We start from the raw sequence: 20760 nt of genomic DNA on the forward strand, positions 1-20760 counted from the left end.
TGATGCAGCGGGTCACGTGAACCCGGAACGTCATTTGACGCAGCTGCCAGGTAGAAGGGGGGGGGGGGGGGGGCGCGAGCTCCGGAGCAGGCAGACAAGGGGGCGCAGCAGGAAGAGTTTGCGCTCCCCTGACTTAAGGTATGACCCGTGTCGTTTGTACTGTCCTTGGGATGAATAGTTCTTTTGAAAGTTCTTTGTATTGTCCTCGAATATATTTGTATATAGTTATCATATCCCCTCTTGGGCGCCTTTTTTCTAATGTAAACAAATCTAAATTAGCTAGCCTCTCTGTCCATTCTCTATATTAATTTATATCGAAGCATGTGATGAGGATAAAAAAAAGAGAGCTAAATGACTGAAAAAACTTCTATGAATTGAGGAAGTGTATCTACTCCCATCGGATTATCTGTTTTTGTTATTTATGTGACTCTTCTGCGGCTTGTCTTCCAGCTTTCTTCTATCCGGATGCAAGGCCTCCTCCTCCTGACGTTTGTGAAACACAAGCATATCCCCTTCATACAGGACATTCGTACAAACTACACTCGCACGGGCATCTATGGCTACTGGGTAAGAGGTCCCATTGGTCAATTTGTGCTGTTAATGATGGTCTCCTTGCATAGCAGACGGTGTGATGAATCATGGGGACTGTGCATTATATAAAGGGACGTACCAGTCTACAACAGGAGTGGCCAACTCCAGTCCTCAAGGGCTACCAACAGGTCAGGTTTTAAGGATGTCCCTACTTCAGCACAGGTGGCTCCGTCAGAATGATAGCCACCTGTGCTGAAGAATGGATATCCCTAATTCTTGATCTGTTGATGACCGTGGAGGGCTGGAGTTGGCCACCCATAGTCTACAATACACCTAACTGCAATCAAGAAAATAGCTGAAAGAGTTTAAATAATAAATATTGGAAGGGGAGGTGAACTGAAATGTGGGTATCCGACAGAGTCAGTGGTCGTCTCAAACCAGAGAAAATATAAATGTATTAATCATAATGTGATTTCATTCTGATATCCACACCGTTTTGTAAGCAGTAAAGCACATGTACTGTGCAATAGATCCCAAGCTCAAACAATTCCTAATCTACAATTCTACCTGAGCCATCAGGGGATTTATGGTGTAGTCATTTAGGACTTCAAACCAGTATCCCACTTTGTTTTTTTAATTCTTTATTTATTAACCGTTTTTTTTTTTTAATAACAGCGAACATACCACACAATATAATATAATACACAACAAAACCATACAATGCAATACAACATAAAAGTTATATTATACATATACGTATAGATTATTGAATAACAAATGCAGACAGTCGCCAACAAAATAAAAATATTCGGTTGATATGAAATTTAAGAAACAAGTCAATCCCGTGCTTGATAAACCCATTTTATCCCTTTAGGTCCCATCTTGGCAGATGATTCCTCTTTCCTATCTTTTCACCATGTTCTGTTACCAATGAACTCTGACCATGGTCGCCAAAGGGGTTCAAATTTGAACCCTGTATCAGTAGTTGTGTATGAGAGTCGCTCCATCCTCATAACCTCCCATACTCTCGATTCCCATTGTCCGATAGCGGGTGCATACAGTTTTTTCCAGTTGGCAGCGATAGTACATCTCGCTGCGTTCAGCATATGTATTAACAGAGATTTCTTAATTCTGTACCCCTTGATCCCTTCCCTATTTAGCAATAAAATACTCGGGCCTTTTGGAATTCTAATCTTGGTGTTATAAAAAATCTGCTCCACTATCCTACCCCAAAAACACTTTATTTTCTTACACTTCCACCAGATATGAAGCATTGTACCCACCTCTCCCCACCCTCTCCAGCACTTATCAGACGTAGCTGGATAACATTCGTTCAATTTTTGTGGTGTATAATACCACCTATACATTATTTTCTATGCGTTTTCCACTATGTTTGTTGACATTGAGGAAGAGCTGGCATTATTCCACATTTGTATCCATCAGTATCCCACTTTTGAAGGCCAGTACTACCATCTCTCTTTAGCAAGCTCTACTGTTTACCCTGCTCTGTACAAAGAAGAGCCCCTAAGAGGCAATTCCCCACAGACCTTTTCTAAAGTACTGTAGTTTTTGTTTTGTTTTTCCTAGCAGAGGCTCAGGGAGATAAAGTGACTTCCCCGATTCACAGGTAACTGCCCTTGCGCTCACAGGGGGACTGAAATTCTATACTAGGGCTACTTCTGCTGCACTAACTATGAATGCAAGGGTGATGGGACTGAACATTATCACCTATTTAACCGCGCAAGGATATTCCACGGCATTATATGGGTGACAGATGTGCACCAGTGGTTTTTTTATCTTGTGTTTCCACGGAGTCAGAATGACATTTGATAAGGGTTCTGCTATTCCTAAAAGGTTGAAAACCACTGCAGTGCATAATGACACAAGTACCGTTAGAGGTTTGCTAGTTCACACCAATACAGCCGGTTATAAGTGCTGTGTCTGCATGAGCTGACCAGATAGGGATGATGATAATTTACCGGAGGGGAAAGAGGTAGTGTGCACTGTGTGTGATCCAGTACAGTTAGATAATCAAAGTGCGGAATTGCCTTTGTGTGGCTATGCTTGAATGTGACTGTACACCTGTTGTATACATTTCTTATAACAGGGCAACAAAGGGGGTGTCACAGTTCGCATGTCTGTGTACGGACACATGATTTGCTTTATGAACTGCCATTTGCCTGCTCACATGGAGAACGCCAGCCAGCGACTGGATGACTTTGAGAGGATGCTGGAGGCTCAGCAGTTTGATGGAGAAAGCGTTGGGAGCGTTCTAGATCACGAGTAAGCTTAAAAAAAACAAAAACATCTGCTCTAAAGATGTTCGAACTAAATGTGGAATTTCTCTGTGTCCACCAATGGCTTTACCAAAACTACTTTAATGTATGCACCTCCATGGCCCATCAACATCATGTCAAATAGGTTGTTCATTTGTGACTGTTTCCATATATTAAGGATGTTGCCATCACCTATGAAGTAAAAATGAACAGCATGACAAATACATTAAGAACCAACCATTTTATGTTACAATCCAAATTCCAGTTATGAAGCCGAGTTATAAAGAAGACATTCAGAAACGTATATGTATATGATTTATAATGAAAGTAAGAGTGACTTTGTTTCTTTATTATGTGTCTTTGTTATAAATGTTTCCTGAGGGATTTCTCTCTCTCTCTCTCTCTCTCTCTCTCTCTCTCTCTCTCTCTCTTCTCTCTCCTCTCTCTCCTCTCTCTTCTCTCTCTTCTCTCTCTTTTCTCTCTTTTCTCTCTTTTCTCTTTTCTCTCTTTTCATTCTTTTCTCTCTTTTCTCTCTTTTCTCTCCTCCCCCCCCCCCCCCCCACTGAAGCGCTGTGTTCTGGTTCGGAGACCTGAATTTCCGGATTGCAGACTTTGGAATACACTTTGTCCGAGAAGTTCTAAACAGCAACAGATACAACCTGCTCTGGGAAAAGGACCAGGTACAGCAACTCTTTGGCCTTTTATATTGTTTATATTACTACAAAGCAAATGTACTTATCCGGGTATCAATCCAGATTAAAAAAAAAAAGGGGAATATTAATAGAACCTAATACAGATCCAGTACACATTGGGTTACTATTGGGTCACCATAGAATGGACAACATCATTATTTGTGAGAGAAAGCAAAGTAATCAAATATACAGAATATGATATTAGACTTGAACGTTTCAGCTCAAATGTCCCCTGCAGATGTACTCTAATCTGCAAAAGACACGTGAGATCTCGAAAGCGCATTTATGACCATTGCTATGGATAACTCTCAAGTTTGGTCTCCAACCCTGACAAGGCCACTACAAGTCTGCACTACACATTTCAGTATAAAATAACCAGCATGAAACCCATCACTGCCAGAGGGGCCTGCACCGCGTGGCATTATTGACTATTTCTAGCCTTTTTCGAATGCTTACAAGTGACCATTGGGGAGTGAAAGTGCTCATTCTAGATCGTCACTATTGTGATGTAGGATGACATCACCCTTTATGAGTGGGACGGAAGCAAGCGGTATAAAAATCAGCCTCCAGTTGAGTTCCTGTGTCATTTGAAGCCAAGCAGCATGGCTTGAGCACAGGTGCTTTTGCTAAGGGAAAGCAGCAGATAGGAAGGACAAACCAAAATTCAACTGCTGCAGCTTTCACAATCTCACTGTTTTATTGTGTTTCAGTTGAATATTGCAAAGAAGAAAGAACCATTTCTTCAAGGATTCATGGAAGGACCACTGAAGTTTAAACCTACTTACAAGTTTGATCTGAACTCTGATGTTTATGACACCAGGTAGAGGGGGGAGAAAAAAAAAAATATATATATAATGAAATTATAAAGAAAGAGTCAAGCATATAGATGTTGACAAAATTGGACTTCCTATTTGAGATGCATTTATCTTTATTTTGTATTTTCAGATGGAAGAAGTCAATGCTTGGACTTAAGTAAGGTTAAATCTAATCCTCTGGCATCCCAGACTAAACCTTCCAGTAGTTTGTAGCGGAACTAACTGGGATATGTAGAAATACTTACAAATACTGTAGCATCTCCTCTCTGCTTGAACTGGCTTTTCTCAATTAATCATGATATATTATCATGTAAAAATGTATACAATTATTTCCTTAGTTTGGTCTCTCAAATATTTACAGCCGGATGCTACAGCTTGGCAAAATATCTGTGTGTTTGAAACATTGCTAACACTGTACTTCTTCTAAATAACATTCGCTTAGCATTTTGTGATATATTATTGTAGTCAGAATACAGGACTTCATTGCTACAAATTCAATATGTTGGGCATTGTATATGTTCCTATGTAAGAGTTTGTGTGTGAGGCAGGTTAGAAATACAACCAGGTCGCATAAGAGCTGATGTACATTCGCCCTTTAAATGCCCACTGTTATAGCAATGTACATTTGCACTTTAAATCAGCGGTGCGCAAACTGAGGGGCGTGAGATTTTTTTGGGGGGGGGAGGAGGGCGGGCGGTTGCAGAGGTCCTGCACTATTCCCCAAGGCATTTAAACGAAATGCTGGGGGACCGCGCGAGGCCTCTGCAACATCTACTTACTGGGGTTCAGCCGGGTTTAGGACGCATGACCATGGCAACGTGACGTCAAATGACACGCGGATCACGTGACGTCACACGACCAAATGATGCCGTTCGAAGTAAGGAGGGGGGCAGCCAACGGAGGAGGTGAGGCGCGGGGGGGGGGGGGGGGGGGAGGGTGCTGCAAAAAAAGTTTGTGCGCCCCTGCTTTAAATGACCACTGTTATCCAAAGTGATCAGCCGAACTTTCATTCAAGTGAATGGGAGTTTTCAAGCAATCGTGGTGTGACTGGCAGCTTTGGAGCTTATTGAATATATCTCTATGGGGCTGATTCTATATGTGCCTGAGCAGGGAAGTTGGAAATTTGGTCCAAAAATAGCTTGATTGGTGGCTTCAGCACACAAAGAATCAGCCCCTTAGTTGGAAAACTTTAGTGAATATGACAATTGATATTAACACTATCAGTGATGGGAAAATTGAAACATGGTCAAATTTAAAAAATGACTTACATTTCCTGAAGTTCAAAAAATATATATTAATGGTGTAAAAGGCATATTTGACTTCCATCTCAGTTATTTATGTATCATTGTCACAGTGCACACATGAAATTCATACAAGTCAAAAATGACGTGAATGTTTTTAATAGTAAGACATAATGTGGAAAGACCTGGAACTCCCCCCCCCCCCCCCCCAAAAAAAACATAATCACAAATTCAAAATACATAGGCAATAGTTTGTGCCTCCACTAAAAAATGTCAAGAGCCTCTCAATATCCAACGAACGTAAGGTAGATAAATTAGACTCTATTTAAACTCTAGTTACTAGAGTGAAGTTGGGCACTGTAGCAAAAAATATATATTTAATGAAACATAAAAATAGGTTTGGCTATTTTAATGTTTCACTAATTATATATTTTTTTCTTCTCAGGGCCCAACTTCCCTCTAGTTTATCTACTTTGATAGTAAGGCCCCCATTCAATTCTGTGCTCCACCCATTTTTTCTTTGGTGAGGTGCAAGGGAATGATGATGACAATAGTAACAACTTTACATTGTATCTTTCCCCAATGGGACTCTGTAAGAGGCATGTGCAGAGGGACATACCAGGAGACAGTTTTGGGGAAATTAAAACATGGCTATATTCAGCCTGTCCCTTTTAACAAGGCAAAGCATATAAAAAGAAAGCCTACTCCACTTTGTAGACTAAATGAACAGTACATGCCCTAACTATCTGAATGGCTGGATTAGCCAGTTCTCAGTCCAAAACACATAACATGCTATCAGGGAAAAATGTTTATGAAAGTCTTATTGTAATATGCCGGTCCGGCGTCTCCGGTTTCTCCAGGCAAACTTCAGATGTAGGAGTTCCAGTCTTGCTACTCCCTTGGGGGCCCAGCCTCTGGCAGGTTCCTGTGTCCTCTTTGTCCAAGAATATAGGTTGGGTCTCCGGGTGTCTTGATATCAGCACAGCCTTTGTGCTCAAGACAATGTCTCTGTCAGCACAGTTGTGACTGTACTAAGGAGTCTCTCGGGCTTTCTGCAGCAGGGTTTTTTTACCCTCCGATTACCCAGGTGGAGCTGGTTAATTGACTCGCTGCAATTAACCAGCTCTCTGCTGGATTTCGCAGACCACTATAGACAGCTTTATTTAAACAGGGATAAGTCCCTGTTACAGACCCAAACAGAAAAAAGGTAACGCTATAAAAGTAACAAACACAGGATGAAACGTAGGATGAACAGAATACAAGTTGTGGTTCAATAATCAAATGTCTGGATAAATAGGTTAGGCTTGAGCCTATTTTTAAAGATTTCCAGAAAGGGGCAGAAAGTTCCAAAGAGAAGGTGAGGTTGAAAAAAGACATGCGTCCATCAAGTTCAACGTATGCTAAATTTAGACAAACGACTAAAAGCTTGAGTGCCAAAGGAAGTCAAAGAAATTCTTGGAACTGTTAGCTAATCTTCACCTGGGGACCGACGTGAGCGAAGGGAGTATAGGGAACCAAGAGCTCTTTGATACATGTGGGCCCCGATTTAATGTAGGGCTTTGAATGACAACAAGCCAGTTTGCAGCAGATTTCCATTTTACAAGCAGCCAGGGATTTGAATCAGTTGAGGGAGGTGCCACCCAGTCCACAGAAAACAGTCACCACTGTCTCTCACCACCAGAATAGCGTTGAGCACATGAACCAGAGCTGTTTCAATACTATGCTGTCTTCTGAATCCTGACTGGAATGTGTCATAAATACTGTGAGTTGAGAGACTTGTTTCCAGTTGGGTTCCAACCACTTTCTCTATATCCTTCCCTAGGAAAGGAAGGTTTGACACAGACCTGGAGTTGGCCATACGTTCCAGGGTCTAATGCAGGTTTTTTTAATTGAAGTGATATGATGATTGTGGTGCTAGAAAGATCCCTGTTCGCAAAGAGCAGTGGACTAGTTTGCCAAATACTGGTCTGATACATCAACACACACTATAAAAATGTATGTTGGGCCTAGATCTAAATTACAGTTAGTGGGGCGTAACCCCTGAATAGTATGCTCAATGTCTTTCACATAGTAAAAAGTTAGGCCATGAAGCCAGAAAACCTTCGTTCACATGCCTGGAACCCCGAAATTCAGACAGCACTGTTGGAATCCCATCCTGGATTAAGGACACTTAATCATCAAACAAGAGAGTAAATTTATCACACCATGACTAGGAAAATAGTACATCAAACTGCAGACATGGTGACCTGCAATCGCCTGTCCACAGTGCAGAAGAGCTGAGACGGTCAATTGTCCTCTGCCACAATCTCTCGTGACAGGAATTCTTGATGTCTTATGAGCGATTGTGGACTGGTATTTTGCTATATGGTCGATCAGCTAAAGCTTGTCCTTAACCACGCAAGCATTATGTCAGAAGGATCCAGGTTAGCCGTCATACCCTCAATGGGCGATACCTTGAATCTCTAGGGGGAATGGCCTATTTTGGGGGACTACAATTGAGAACCATATTCAGCGGTTATCTGACCAAACAACCAGGTCTACAATTGGGTGAGAGACTGCTAAACCATTCTGCTAAACAAAATCAAGTGGGGTGTCCACTTTTATGCGAGGCAGAGGGAATTACTTGTGTGAGGCCCAGAGAACTCATCATGCAGAGGAGGTCTTGAAAAATTGTGAGAGTTTATCATTGGCACAGACATTGAAATTCTCAAATGTAAGCTATCTGGGATGCTCCAGTTATAGGCCAACGACATCTGCAATTTCCCATAAAAATATATCTTCCCACGTTCAGATGGATGTAGATTGTATGTCTTTATTTATATAGCGCCATAAATGTACATAGCGCTTCACAGTAGTAATACATATCATATAAATAACAAATAATATAAATAACAGATCATGGGAATAAGTGCTTCAGACATAAAAGTAACATTAAGGAAGAGGAGTCCCTGCTCCGAGGAGCTTACAATCGAATTGGTAGGTAGGGAGAACGTACAGAGACAGTAGGAGGGAATTCTAGTAAGTGCGTCTGCAGGGGGCCAAGCTTTATGTATCAGGTGTCCATGATTATCCAGTGCTATTCATATGCTTCTTTAAGCAGATGTGTCTTAAGGTGAGTCTTAAAGGTGGGTAGCGAGGGTGCTAGTCGGGTATTGAGGGGAAGGGCATTCCAGAGGTGTGGGGCCGCAAGAGAGAATAAGGTTTAAGGCGGGAGAGAGCTTTAGATACAAAGGGGGTAGAAAGAAGACATCCTTGAGAAGAACGCAAGAGTCGGGATCGTGCATAGCGAGAAATTAGGGCTGAGATGTAAGGAGGGGCAGAAGAATGTAAAGCTTTAAAAGTGAGGAGGAGAATTGAGTGTGAGATACGGGATTTGATCGGAAGCCAGGAGAGGGATTTCAGGAGGGGAGATGCGGAGACAGATTTAGGAAAGAGTAGAGTGATTCTAGCAGCAGCGTTTAGGATAGATTGTAGGGGAGACAGGTGAGAGGCAGGAAGGCCGGACAGCAGGAGGTTGCAGTAATCGAGACATGAGAGAATGAGGGCCTGAGTCAGAGTTTTAGCAGTTGAGTAACAGGAAAGGGCGTATCTTTGTGATATTGCGGAGGAAAAAGCGACAAGTTTTACAAATGTTTTGAATATGAGAGGAGAATGAGAGAGAGGAATCAAGTGTAACCCCTAGGCAGCGTGCTTGGGGTACTGGGTGAATGATCGTATTTCCAATAGCAATGTGGAAGGAGGTAGTAGGACAAGGTTTGGGAGGAAGTATAAGGAGCTCTGTTTTTGCCATGTTAAGTTTCAGTCGGCGGATGGCCATCCAGGATGATATTCCAGAGAGGCATTCAGAAACTTTGGTCTGTATAGCAGGTGTAAGAAGATGAGATGAGAGTAGATGAGAAGTCTGATCCCTACACCTGTAGCACTCCAAGCAGCAATACACTAAAATGATTGTTGGCACCACTGAGAGAGCCGTAAGGTACTGAGTAATTTTAAATCCGATTGCCACATTCCTTTCACTATTCCCATTGTCTTTTCTTGAGCAATGGACCACAGAATAATTGGTTGGGACCGCAGCATCTAAAATTGGGGCTGTGTCCCAATCTATCTAGGTCTCTTGATGATTCAGTAAGATCAGCTATAATAGCTGTCCTGTTCCTAATAGATGAAGCATTACAGAAGACCGTTCTGGTAGGACAAACAGGGAGGCTTGTGCTAGTTTTTTGCCCATTCAGTATGGAATCTCTACAAATGGGGATCAGGCAAGAAGAATCCCTAATTCTGCTCCTTCATACCATAGAATCCTAAAAATGGAATGGTTCCAACCAAATTATTATATATTTGTTTTATTATTTTTTGTACGGCCGTACAGTCACATAATACCTTTTTAGTGGTATTTAAGATACATGGGTCTACAAAAAATTACATTGTTGATGAGGAGAGGCTTATATAAACCACTTAATGTAGATGTGGATTGTTTGGTAGTGAGCATCAACTCATCAGATACCCAAAACTGCTCATTTAACATCTTCCGATGAGAGATTGTGTCTGCCTATTTCTACTTTGTATAGGTCAATTTCTGTTGTTATCTGTGGCATGTTACATCAAGTTATTGTTGATGGCAAGTATATATAAATTCAGCATTTCCATTACACTAAGACACTACGACCAACCATTGCCATCCACTGCACCTATTCCCTCACCTGCTGTCTCTGTAAGTCTCCCAACATACCATTTAGATAGTAAGCTCTTCGGGACAGGGATTTCTTTCCTATTGTCTGATTTTGTTGCGCTTAATGTATTATTATAATTCCTTGTACTGTATTCTTTGTGAAGCGCTGAGTACACTTTTTGCGCTATGTAAATAAAGCTATACATAAACACATGTTTTAAACAGTGCTAAGACATGGTGCACATTAATGCCTGATGAAGTCACTGAACCTCAGCATGCGCTAAGTCAGGGGAGTGCAAACTTTTGCTGCTGCTCTCCCCTGTCTTGCCTGCGCCGGTACTCCCGCCCCCCATCCTACCTTGCAGCTGCGTCAAATGACGCTACGGGGTCATGTGATGTCATTTGATGCCGCGTTGCCATGGCGTCTGAATCACGGTAAGTTTAGTGTTGGAGAGGCCTCACGCGATCCCCCGGCATTTAATTTAAAGGCCTTGGGAAAGAGCTCAGGGCCTCTGCAACCGCCCGCGTGCCTCCGGAAAAAATCTCCCGCTCCCCAGTTTGCGCACCCCTGCACTAAGGTTTAGAACTATCTAGACATCAGAAGGATAGGAGCAGGACGTGTCGCATAGTTGCCCGTGTTACTTCTGCTATGGGTATGTGGATATTTTGTCTCGGTGCAGGGCACTTGATTTACAAGCACAATAAAAAAAGGACATGTTCTTTGTTTCAAACTGGCAGATATTTTCACGTAACCTCCTAATAATCGTAGTCTTCAGTTATGTGGTGGTGTACGAGCCCTTGCTCTGTGCTATGTACAGAAGTGCTTTTTGGAAATTCAGCATGTCTATCCGCATGAGAACATGTGCTTGTTCATCCCCGTCAGTCTCTCTGTTTCTTCGCGTTGAAAGCTGCTGTTTTATAAAGCAGTCATGGTTGGCTGTAATAAACTAACCCATTTCCCTGTCACTTACCTTTAACGCTCATTGTTCTTGAAGGAGCAAGTCATGCGTTTTATTTTTCACCATTAGAATTGAAGCAGGGGGACTCCGGAGCTGAACCCCAATCATTTCAGCTCCGGGGAACCCTTGTTTCCCGAGATACAGACCTCCAGAGGGCGGGTCGGTATCTCTGCAAATTTTAGAGCTCCCGCGTCACGTGGGCCAAAAGGGAAGCCGAGCCTGATGATGTCACAGCTTCCTATTGGCTCGCGGGGTGCCGGAGCTTTGAGACTCCGCCATTCCATGAACCCTGCTGGGCGAGCGGAGCGGCTACTGGCACCCCCTACGTTGGCAAGTATCTCTGGAAGCCGGGGGTCCCTGGAGCTGAAAGTAATGGGGTTCTGCTCGGGAGACTCCCCTGCTTCAATTCTATGTTTAAGCTTGGATGGCCTCTATAAAGCTACCTATGATAAAGGGAATATTTTCCGTGGGGGTCAGTTTGAGTGCCTTTTTTTTTTTAATTCTTAGAAGTGGTTAAGAATAAAAAACGATAAGCAGCTGCAATATGATAGTAGTAATTCTTAGGTGAATGTGGCAGATATAATATAAAGCAGCATTGCTTAGTGAGAGCCACCAGTGATAATGCATATACTGTACTAGTCTGCAGTGCAATGCAATATTGAGTAAATACTTTAATCTGTGTAAATAGTGTACTACTATGACAACAGAAATGCAAAAACATTACATTTATAGTAACCCTCTATTTGATTGTATCCGGTATATTCTGTGTTATCCTGTAATGCCATCAAGCTTTTGAAGTGAAACTTCTTTCGTGACACCTAGTCCTGATAGAACAAAACTGGATAGATGGGGGACGAAATGTGAAACGGAAGTGACGTCACGTAATGGACGCCGCTCCGCTCACACGTCCCCTGTCATATCGCCGCCGGCGCCGCTCCTAATCGCCCCCCCACCCCCACACACACCTGGCTGCTGACATATGCGGCGGCGATAGCCGCCGCTGCTCCTAACGGCCCGCCTAACTGTTCCACGACCGCTGCCATGCCGCGCACGCGCAGTTGTGATGGCGCCGCTGACGGACGCCACACATGCGCAAAAGCGGCTGGCAACGGCGTCATTTCCACCCACACGCTCCTAACGCCCATTGGCAGCGGCGCCATTCAGCCCTCCACTGGCACACGGCGCAAACCCGGGCGCAACCCGCACGGCACAGACACACACACCCACTGACTGACCCACCCACACCCCCGCACCCACTGACTGCACGCGCATTATAAGTCAAATTTATTTGTGTTTTGTCAATGAAATTGTATTTTGATTTTTAATTAAAACATCACCAATACAAATACAATTTCTGTGACAAAAGTTAAAGAAGTTTCACTTGCTATGCGCGTGCACAGCACACACAGCTTTTTTTTAATGAAGTAACAAATTGTAATTTTAGCCGCCAGTTTGGAGATGTCTTTTTGCTTAATATTTGTGCCTGGCTGTTTTTGCTCTGCAAACGGTTACGTTCTTCCCTTCTCTTTCTTCAATGCCCCTTGAGCGAGGCTGGTGCAAAAATACTCTGGCACATTCACAAATCGGATCAATATCAGATGGGTTTTTTTTTCTCCAAGCGATAACAATATAATTCAAAATGTGGGAAAGGTCAATTCTGGTCATTATTACTGGGGGTTACAGAGTAGTGGTACTGGGTACCACGTCAACTCATTATGGGAGACCTGTTATAGGGCGCTTTTAGAAGCATGGAAGTTGGTAAAATGACACTGTGTGCTCATCTGCATGTTTTTACCCAGAATCCCTTACTGCAGTGGAAGCACTGTAGCTAGGAGTTAATGGTGAAAGGCCGGGCTGCAGACCTGTCTGAGATGTGAATGTGCTCACAAGTGGTATTTTTATTTGCTGTAAAATGATTCACTAATACCATACACTGCAGCATGTTTAATAGTCTCTTGCGTCTTCGCTGGCAGATAAATGGCAGCTTTTCAGTGCCTGCCCCAGGAGCGAAGACATCGATACACCATGCCGACTATAACACCCTGACTTTCCTTTTCTAACTATTCCGCTACCGGTGGGGGCCCTATAATCGCAAAGGGGTCAATTGTTTTACCTCATCATCTTCTTTTTTTTTTTTTAACGTCATTCTAGCGGCAAGAAACGTAAACCAGCCTGGACTGATCGCATTCTTTGGAAGCTGAAGGACGGTTCCGAAACGAAACCGGGAGAAAGCGAGGGGTCGGAATTTGAGCAGATTTTAACAGTTCATTTGGATAAGTACACCAGTCACATGAACTATGGAATAAGTGACCACAAACCCGTGACCGGGACTTTCACTCTGCAGGTAACTCGAAGTGCTTGTTACACGTGACTGTTACCCCATTGCCGTGGTTATTAGTGTAGTATTAGAAGAGCTTGTAAGGCACGGGTGGTGTTCAATTCAGAAAATGGAAAGCAAATCCCTGGAAGCTGATCTGAAAACAACTTTTTTTTGATAATTTAACAGTCCGATTGCCTTCCTTAAACAAATACTGTATAGCCCTGCTTAAAGACAGCGGTGGGCAAACTTTTTGAGCTCCGACCCCCTTCATGGGAGCCGCAGCGTTCGCGCCCCCCCCCCTCCCAATGTCTCCGTGTCAAATGACGTCGCGGGTCATGTGACGTCACGTGACCCCACGGGGTCAGTTGACGCGCGTTACCATGGGGTCAGTTGACGCGCGTTGCCATGGTGACGCGTCTCCGAAGATCCGGCTGGCAGCAGGTGAGTTACAGAGGTCTCGCGCCTCCCCCGGCATTTAATTTAAATGCTGTGGGAAAGAGCGTGGGGCCTCTGTAACCACCGCGCCGCCCCTAGAAATTCTCCCGGCCCCCCAGTTTGCGCACCGTTGCTTAAAGAGACTATCTGGGGGAGCGTTGGTCTACCAAGGGTCACTTCTATACTTAGCCAGTCCTGTCCTTCTCAGAGAGGGAATAAACAATTGGATTTTGCCTGTGCAAACGCTTGTTGACTACACATTGCCATCTCACAAAAGGGAGTAGTCCGAGGTAATCAGACCCCTCCTTAGTCTTGTTTACAAACGAACTTATAAAAAGGATTTAAAAATACTCAGAGGTGCCGGATTTTGGTAAAGAAAGGAATCGATTTTGTATGTTACCCCTAAAATATGTTGCTGCCATTAGTACCCTTTGGTCCTAGGAGAGACTGCCCATGTAAGTCCATTCAATATTACATATAAGCCCACGTGTGTAGTGTGTGCGGAGGAGAGCTCTGGATTTATTTACATGCAATATTACTAGATGGTAAGTGTGTGGCGTTAACGTTTTCTTCCTAACCTTACAGCCTGAAACATTTTCGTTTCTCTAATCGCAATGTTAGTACCACAGCGGCTGAAATCGTCAAGTTGGAAAAAAAACAAAAAAAAACAAGAGATTGTAAAAATGTTTTGTTTTTTTTAAATGTTATAACGACATGCCACTGCCAGGAAAAGAGACCGAAGAGGCCTTTAGTTCTTTGCATTAAAAGAATCAGTTGGCCACCAAAGATATTTTTCTGCAAACCTGTTTTCTTTTTCTTTTTTTCCCCCTTCTGTTTTCTACTATGCTCATTCTAGGAACAAGAGCAGAATGTAAAGCTGTCCTCAATGCATTGAGTGTAGCTATATTCATCATATCTCAGAGCTTCCGTAGGATGCAACAGTAATGTTTGCTCAGTATATGTCCGGGACGGCCAACTCCAGTCCTCAGGAGCTACCAACAAGATAGGTTTTCAGGATATCCCTGCTTCAGCACAGGTGACTCAATCAATGTTCGACTGAGCTACCTGTGCTGAAAGTGGGATATCCTGAACTGGTGGTAGCTCTTGAGGACTGAAAGTTGGCCGTCCCTGACATATGGTGACATATCGTGATCGATTGATTGAGAGAGGTGGTGACATATCGTGATCGATTGATTGAGAGAGGAAGTGTGTGTGTGTTCACATCTATATGCAAATACTGATAACCAGTGTTCGACAAATCCATTCACCTACAGGCCTGTGGCGACTGGATTTGACCCCGTGGCGACCTCCTCATGGCCGCCCAAGCATGGCGGGATTGGGGGCGGGACTAGGTGGCGAGTAGATTTTTTGGTTCGGCGAGTAGATTTTTGGGTGATTTGTCAACCACTGCTGATAACCATATGACGTGTTTTTCCAGGTGAAACCTCTTATTCTCATGGCTTCGGTTGCAATCAGAGCGGAGGGAGAATGGAACGCTGACCACGATTCTCTTATCAGTTATTCGGTGACACCAGACTTCCCAAGCAGCACGTGGGACTGGATTGGGCTTTACAGGGTAAATTCAGGAGGATTTGTGATTTTTGTGAAATAAGATGTGCTACTAATTCTGTTAGTGCAAATTTGTAGAAACGTGATTGTTTGTACCTACTCTCCCATTAGTTACATCGCCGTGCAATGTGCTGTAGCATTGAGGAATTATCACAATTCTATTTCTATGCTATTGTCAATCATATAGAAGATAATATAATAATAATAATGGCCTATAGAATACGGGGGGGGGAGGGAAGGGGGGCGTGTTCTTTTTAGGGTATGTCTTTGTCACAAATGTTTCAAGTGTGGTTCCCCTGCACAATACACAAAGAGAAGGACACATGTAAAATACATAACAAAACAGTAGATGGAGCTCAAACAATCCCAAATTAACAATAAAAAGTGAATAAATCAAAATATGTGATGACAAATAAAGTGATAATGTAATATAGAGTGATAATGAACAGTGAAACACACAATATATGAATAATGGAACCGACTTCACTCAAACCCTCAGCAAGACTGTTCCAAAAGTCTTCACTTAAGTAACTCTCCAAATCCAGGGGAGCGAAGTTCGGACCATAAAAAATAAAGAAAATCTACATAGTGCAATAAAGCTACAACAGTAAAAAATTATATTGTAACCCAAAAAGGCCTACTCACAATAGAGCTGGGGTTATCAGGCAATATTGAGACCAATCCAGCGTTACTAGGCGCCCTGGATAGTCTATGGTGGTAGTCGGCAATCTCGGACAAAGAGATAGACAAGCATAGTGCAGATCAAACACAATACTTTATGCACAGATAAAACAAGGCTCACGAATAGAGTCTTACTATCTCAAGGCAGGATAAAGGCAAGAACAGTGCAGTAGTGCGGCACAGTCTCACCGCTCCCTCTCACACGCTACACGCCTGCAGTCTCTACCGCATCCGTCGGGTCCGATGCGTCACTTCCGGTCACGAGATCGCGTATAGACCATAGACTATCCAGGGCGCCTAGCAACGCTGGATTGGTCTCAATATTGCCTGATAACCCCTGCTCTATTGTGAGTAGGCCTTTTTGGGTTACAATATCAGTTTTCACTGTTGTAGCGTTATTGCACTATGTAGATTTTCTTTATTTTTTATGGTGCCAACTTCGCTCCCCTGGATTTGGAGAGTTACACATGTTAAATACAGCCTGATCCCTTACTGAAAAAAAGTGTGTGTGTGCACGCGCTGTTGATATATTTTTGTTGGTGAGTCTTATAATACGTGTCCCGGCATTGCCTTTTCTTAAGAGAGAATAATTGAAGAACACATGATGTGTGGTTTTTTTTTCAAATTATTGTTTTGTAAACGATCGATTCGATTTCCTCCTGAATCAGTGTTTACTTTAATATTGTTTCTTTCTAAGAAGTCAGGTCAGTTAAACATACCCACTGTATTTGCCATCAGTCTTCAACTGTAGTGAGTAGCACATTTCTACTGATGTTACTGGTTCTCTGTAAAACGCGTTGACGTCTGTTTTTTTTCTATATGCACTCTTGTTATTTACCCTGCTTTCCTAGGTTGGCTTCAGACATACAAATGATTATATCACCTACGCCTGGGTTAAAGATGATGAAATTTCTTTTAGTGAAGACTGTAATCAGGTAATACACACCAATGTATTCTTAATATTTCTACGTGACATGTTTGTGGCTGGCTATTGCATGAATGTATCGTGAATTTGTTGCCTGGTATGTCTGCTTCTTTCTGCAATCGGGTGATTTTAAACAGATAAATGAATATATTTTGAAAATTATATTTGGATTAATTTCAATAATTCATTGAATTCCCGTTGTAGGTTTACATTGGCGCTGACGAGATCCCACTCGATGGAGGAGAATTTCTTCTTTGTTACTACTGTCACAATTTGCAATCCTTAGCTGGCATTAGTCAGCCTTTCCAGGTAAAACTGTAAAGTTATATGGCCTTGGGCTACACCTATAGTGCCAGCGACAGCGACATCACACTGCGGTCGCTGGAAAAATCAAATTGATTTGACTTCCAGCGACCGCGACCAAGCCGTCGCTCCGTCGCGTCGCGCTTACTATAAGCGCACGCAACGGCGGCAATGCATTTGCTTTGGCGCGATGTCGCTATACGCGCAGCCTTGCTAACTGGGGAACATGCTACATTCTAACATGGGGAATAAAAATGCACTTTTAATGTTACAGTCCCCTTTCCCCAATTCATACAGTTTTCCCCCTTCCAGACATCACACATTTCTGGAAGAGGTTACACAAAACATTTCATACACAGGCCAAAATGAGCCTCACATAGGCGGCCATTGCACGGTATTTGGGGCAGCCAGCCGAGCTTCACCATTATTATGTGAGGCTGGCTACCCCAACTGTCCAAACCACTTCTTAATAATGGACTGCTAACTTAGTACAAAGCATCTTACATACATTTTATAACTGGAAGTAATGAGCTAAACATATCCCGAGTAGTAATGGGGCTATATCATGTAGACTACTCAGACACTAACGTTTGTCTTCCATGTTCATATTTTATTTAGATTCAGCCAGGCCGGACCCTGGAAGCCAAGGAAGTAACACAAGGAAGGGCGGAGGGTCCCAGCAACACCGAAAATCTCATGCCTGGTGAATTTTAGAGTTTTCTTGATGTGAAATCCACTGAAGGAACAATCTCTTTCACGTTCTGCCTTTTTTGCTGTGCTATCATTTTCTTAGTGGCAGATATGTGCAGGATAAGGTAGGGACTTAAGCAGAACTCTGAGTACAATACTTTACAATGGCTATTTGTAAACTAGGAGAACATCTCTCACACTGGATAATGTAGGACACTTTTGGGCATGATTGAAGATATTTGTGACAATGAACTGATGATCTTGATCATTTTTAAGAGAGGATTGTATTTGGGAAAGTGTTTTTAACTAGTTGATGCTTTTCCCAGGTTGTCAACCATGTGATAGATTTTTTTTCCGTGTAGGCCAGCGAGTGTTGACATTTTCTTAGAGTCACTGTGCTGTCACTAAGCTAGGCAGCCACTGGCAGAAACATTGTGACTGTGCAGGCATGTCCCCAAACATTTCCGTAGACCTGTCCACCTCTACTTGCACATTGCACCTCTAAGTATTATCCTTTGTGTATAGGTTGAGTGCATTTCAATCCAGTAAGTACTGCTGCTTGGTGCCAGGGTCTGGCATGCTGTGTGGGACTCACTAATCCCGAGTCCTTCAACTCTGGAGCCTGGTTCAGGCAGCTTCTGAATCGGTTGCTACCCTTTTGCATTGTAATGTCTGTTATTATTACAAGTGACCTTTTTTTAACGCTTGGGAATCAGACACTGGCTGTGCATGGACCATGTGCAAAATATTCAGGTACCTGCAAGTGCTACAGAGAGATATTAAACGTTTTACCGGTTGGATAGGATATTTTTTTTAATATGGGCATTTATTACATTCCTGATTTAAAAAATGAAGCACAACGCTTTCACATTATATTGCTTGAGATCACTACACAGGTAATACTGAACATCCTTACGCAGCTAGCCTGTTTCAGTGCAGGGGGTTAGAATCCAAGCATTCTGATTCTGACAGAAGTGGCCCACTGCAAGTTCTCAATTGTACGTCATTACCCAGAATCCCTGGCTGCAGTGGGAGCATGGGGAAGGGCAGGGTTGTGGCCCTGTCTGAGACATGGGAATGGGCTCCTACAGGAAGTGTTCTTTTATACCTTTGCTGATTTTAGAGCTCGTCTCGAGTCCATACCGTCTCTCGAGCCCTAAAATGTAAACACACCGCTGGATATAGATGCTCACGTTTTATTTGTAATAGTTAACTTTTTTTTTTTTAGAGAAAGGGACCTAAGGTCAATAGTGCCTTGTTCCTACAGTATTAGCTTCAGGCAGTGTTTCTCCTCACCTGCAGCAGCACTTCAAAAGTATGTTGTGTGTCAAATATATAACCAGCCCCAAAATGCTGTGTGACAGATTTTTAACACATAATGAACAGCTTTAAGGAATATAAAGTTTTTTTGTCTGTTTTTTTAAGAAGCCTTGGCCACTCACTAATATAATTGCCTGAATGCTAAGCAGTAAGACATACTGTAAGGCAGAGCTTATACTTAGCGCGATGATGCTGGCGCACGCGACAAACGTAAATGGCTAATCCCTATGCGGCCGCCCCTAGTGCAATGGCGAGACCGGGTTTCGAAAAAACAAAAAAATGTGTCTTTTCAAGCTTTGGGACGCATCCGTCACACCTCCCCATCGCCGCCTCCAATCTCCTGCAGTCAAGTTCACACATGGCTCGGCGGGCGAGAGGCGCCCGCGATGCGATGAGCGCGCCAGTGCGGACTATAACCGAAGCCTAAGAGGCATCTGACGCAGATTTACAGACTGAAAACTAAATATATCCCCCCCACCCCCCCAATAGAAATCTGTTGGGATTACAAGCAGTTTGGCCCCTGCTATGTCTTACTGCTTACGAAAAAAAATTGTTTATGAATTTAAGAGAACTTGTACTTTTATTTATTAGTTGAGTTGTATACTATTTTTCTCGCTAGAAGAGGATATAGAGCTGTGCAGAATTTTTAATTGGGAACCAATCAATTCTCAGACCTAGGTATGCGTTTTACTGTCTGGAGAGAAGCCAATCAGATAGCAGGGCAGGGAGCGGGAGGGTTTCATATTGAACCACTGGAGTTGTTACATTTTAGGACATTTAAGCTTTTGGAGGGATGTTAGGCATATTGTGTAGCGCAGACTTAAAGTTATACTTTTCACCACTAGAGAGAACTGCAGGTCACGTAACCCTCTGTCATTCTCTATAGTGGGGAGCAGGCCCTTATCACGGTGCAGAGTAAGTAATAATCTGGTTTGCAGGTAACTTTATTTTCTTATGAATGTATTCATTTGGACTACAAAAACTGTAACACTTTAGAATAGATCCCATCCACGTGTACTATCAAGTTCCAAAGTTAATGTTAAATTAGTGAATTTATGGACACGGACAAATAAACTGCCACTTCTAACCACTTTGTTGCTAATATGTTTGTTTTTTTGGCCATGTACAGTAAGTATTCATGAAGGATTCTGTGATGTTTCGAATGCTTTGTACGCCATCATTTCAACGCTGATGTTGGTCCCCTAAAAGGTATTACAACTTGCAACTAATCCACAGTTACCATCAAATTATTTTTCAAAAATGTCCGACATTGAAATGCTAAACTATTGCATACGTGAAACAAACAAAGCACCTTTAAAAAATAAAATAAAAAA

General features: G+C 42.8%; 1 protein-coding gene across 4 annotated transcripts in view; it reads left to right on the forward strand.

Moving 5' to 3' along the window:
* INPP5K (inositol polyphosphate-5-phosphatase K) overlaps positions 1-20516 on the forward strand; it is a 41769-nt gene extending 21253 nt beyond the window's left edge. For 3 of the 4 annotated variants that reach the window (XM_075589328.1, XM_075589326.1, XM_075589329.1), the window contains 10 exons: positions 451-567; positions 2639-2814; positions 3376-3487; positions 4210-4319; positions 4445-4471; positions 13335-13527; positions 15377-15514; positions 17040-17123; positions 17318-17422; positions 18035-20516. In XM_075589328.1, the coding sequence (XP_075445443.1) occupies positions 451-567; positions 2639-2814; positions 3376-3487; positions 4210-4319; positions 4445-4471; positions 13335-13527; positions 15377-15514; positions 17040-17123; positions 17318-17422; positions 18035-18130 (1158 nt within the window). In that variant the 3' untranslated portion in view covers positions 18131-20516. The remainder of the gene's footprint in view (positions 1-450; positions 568-2638; positions 2815-3375; positions 3488-4209; positions 4320-4444; positions 4472-13334; positions 13528-15376; positions 15515-17039; positions 17124-17317; positions 17423-18034) is intronic. The other variant, XM_075589327.1, reaches the window with a different exon arrangement.
* Positions 20517-20760: the final 244 nt, after the last annotated feature.

This window comes from Ascaphus truei, chromosome 3, assembly GCF_040206685.1.
Source record: "Ascaphus truei isolate aAscTru1 chromosome 3, aAscTru1.hap1, whole genome shotgun sequence".
Lineage (NCBI taxonomy): Eukaryota > Metazoa > Chordata > Amphibia > Anura > Ascaphidae > Ascaphus > Ascaphus truei.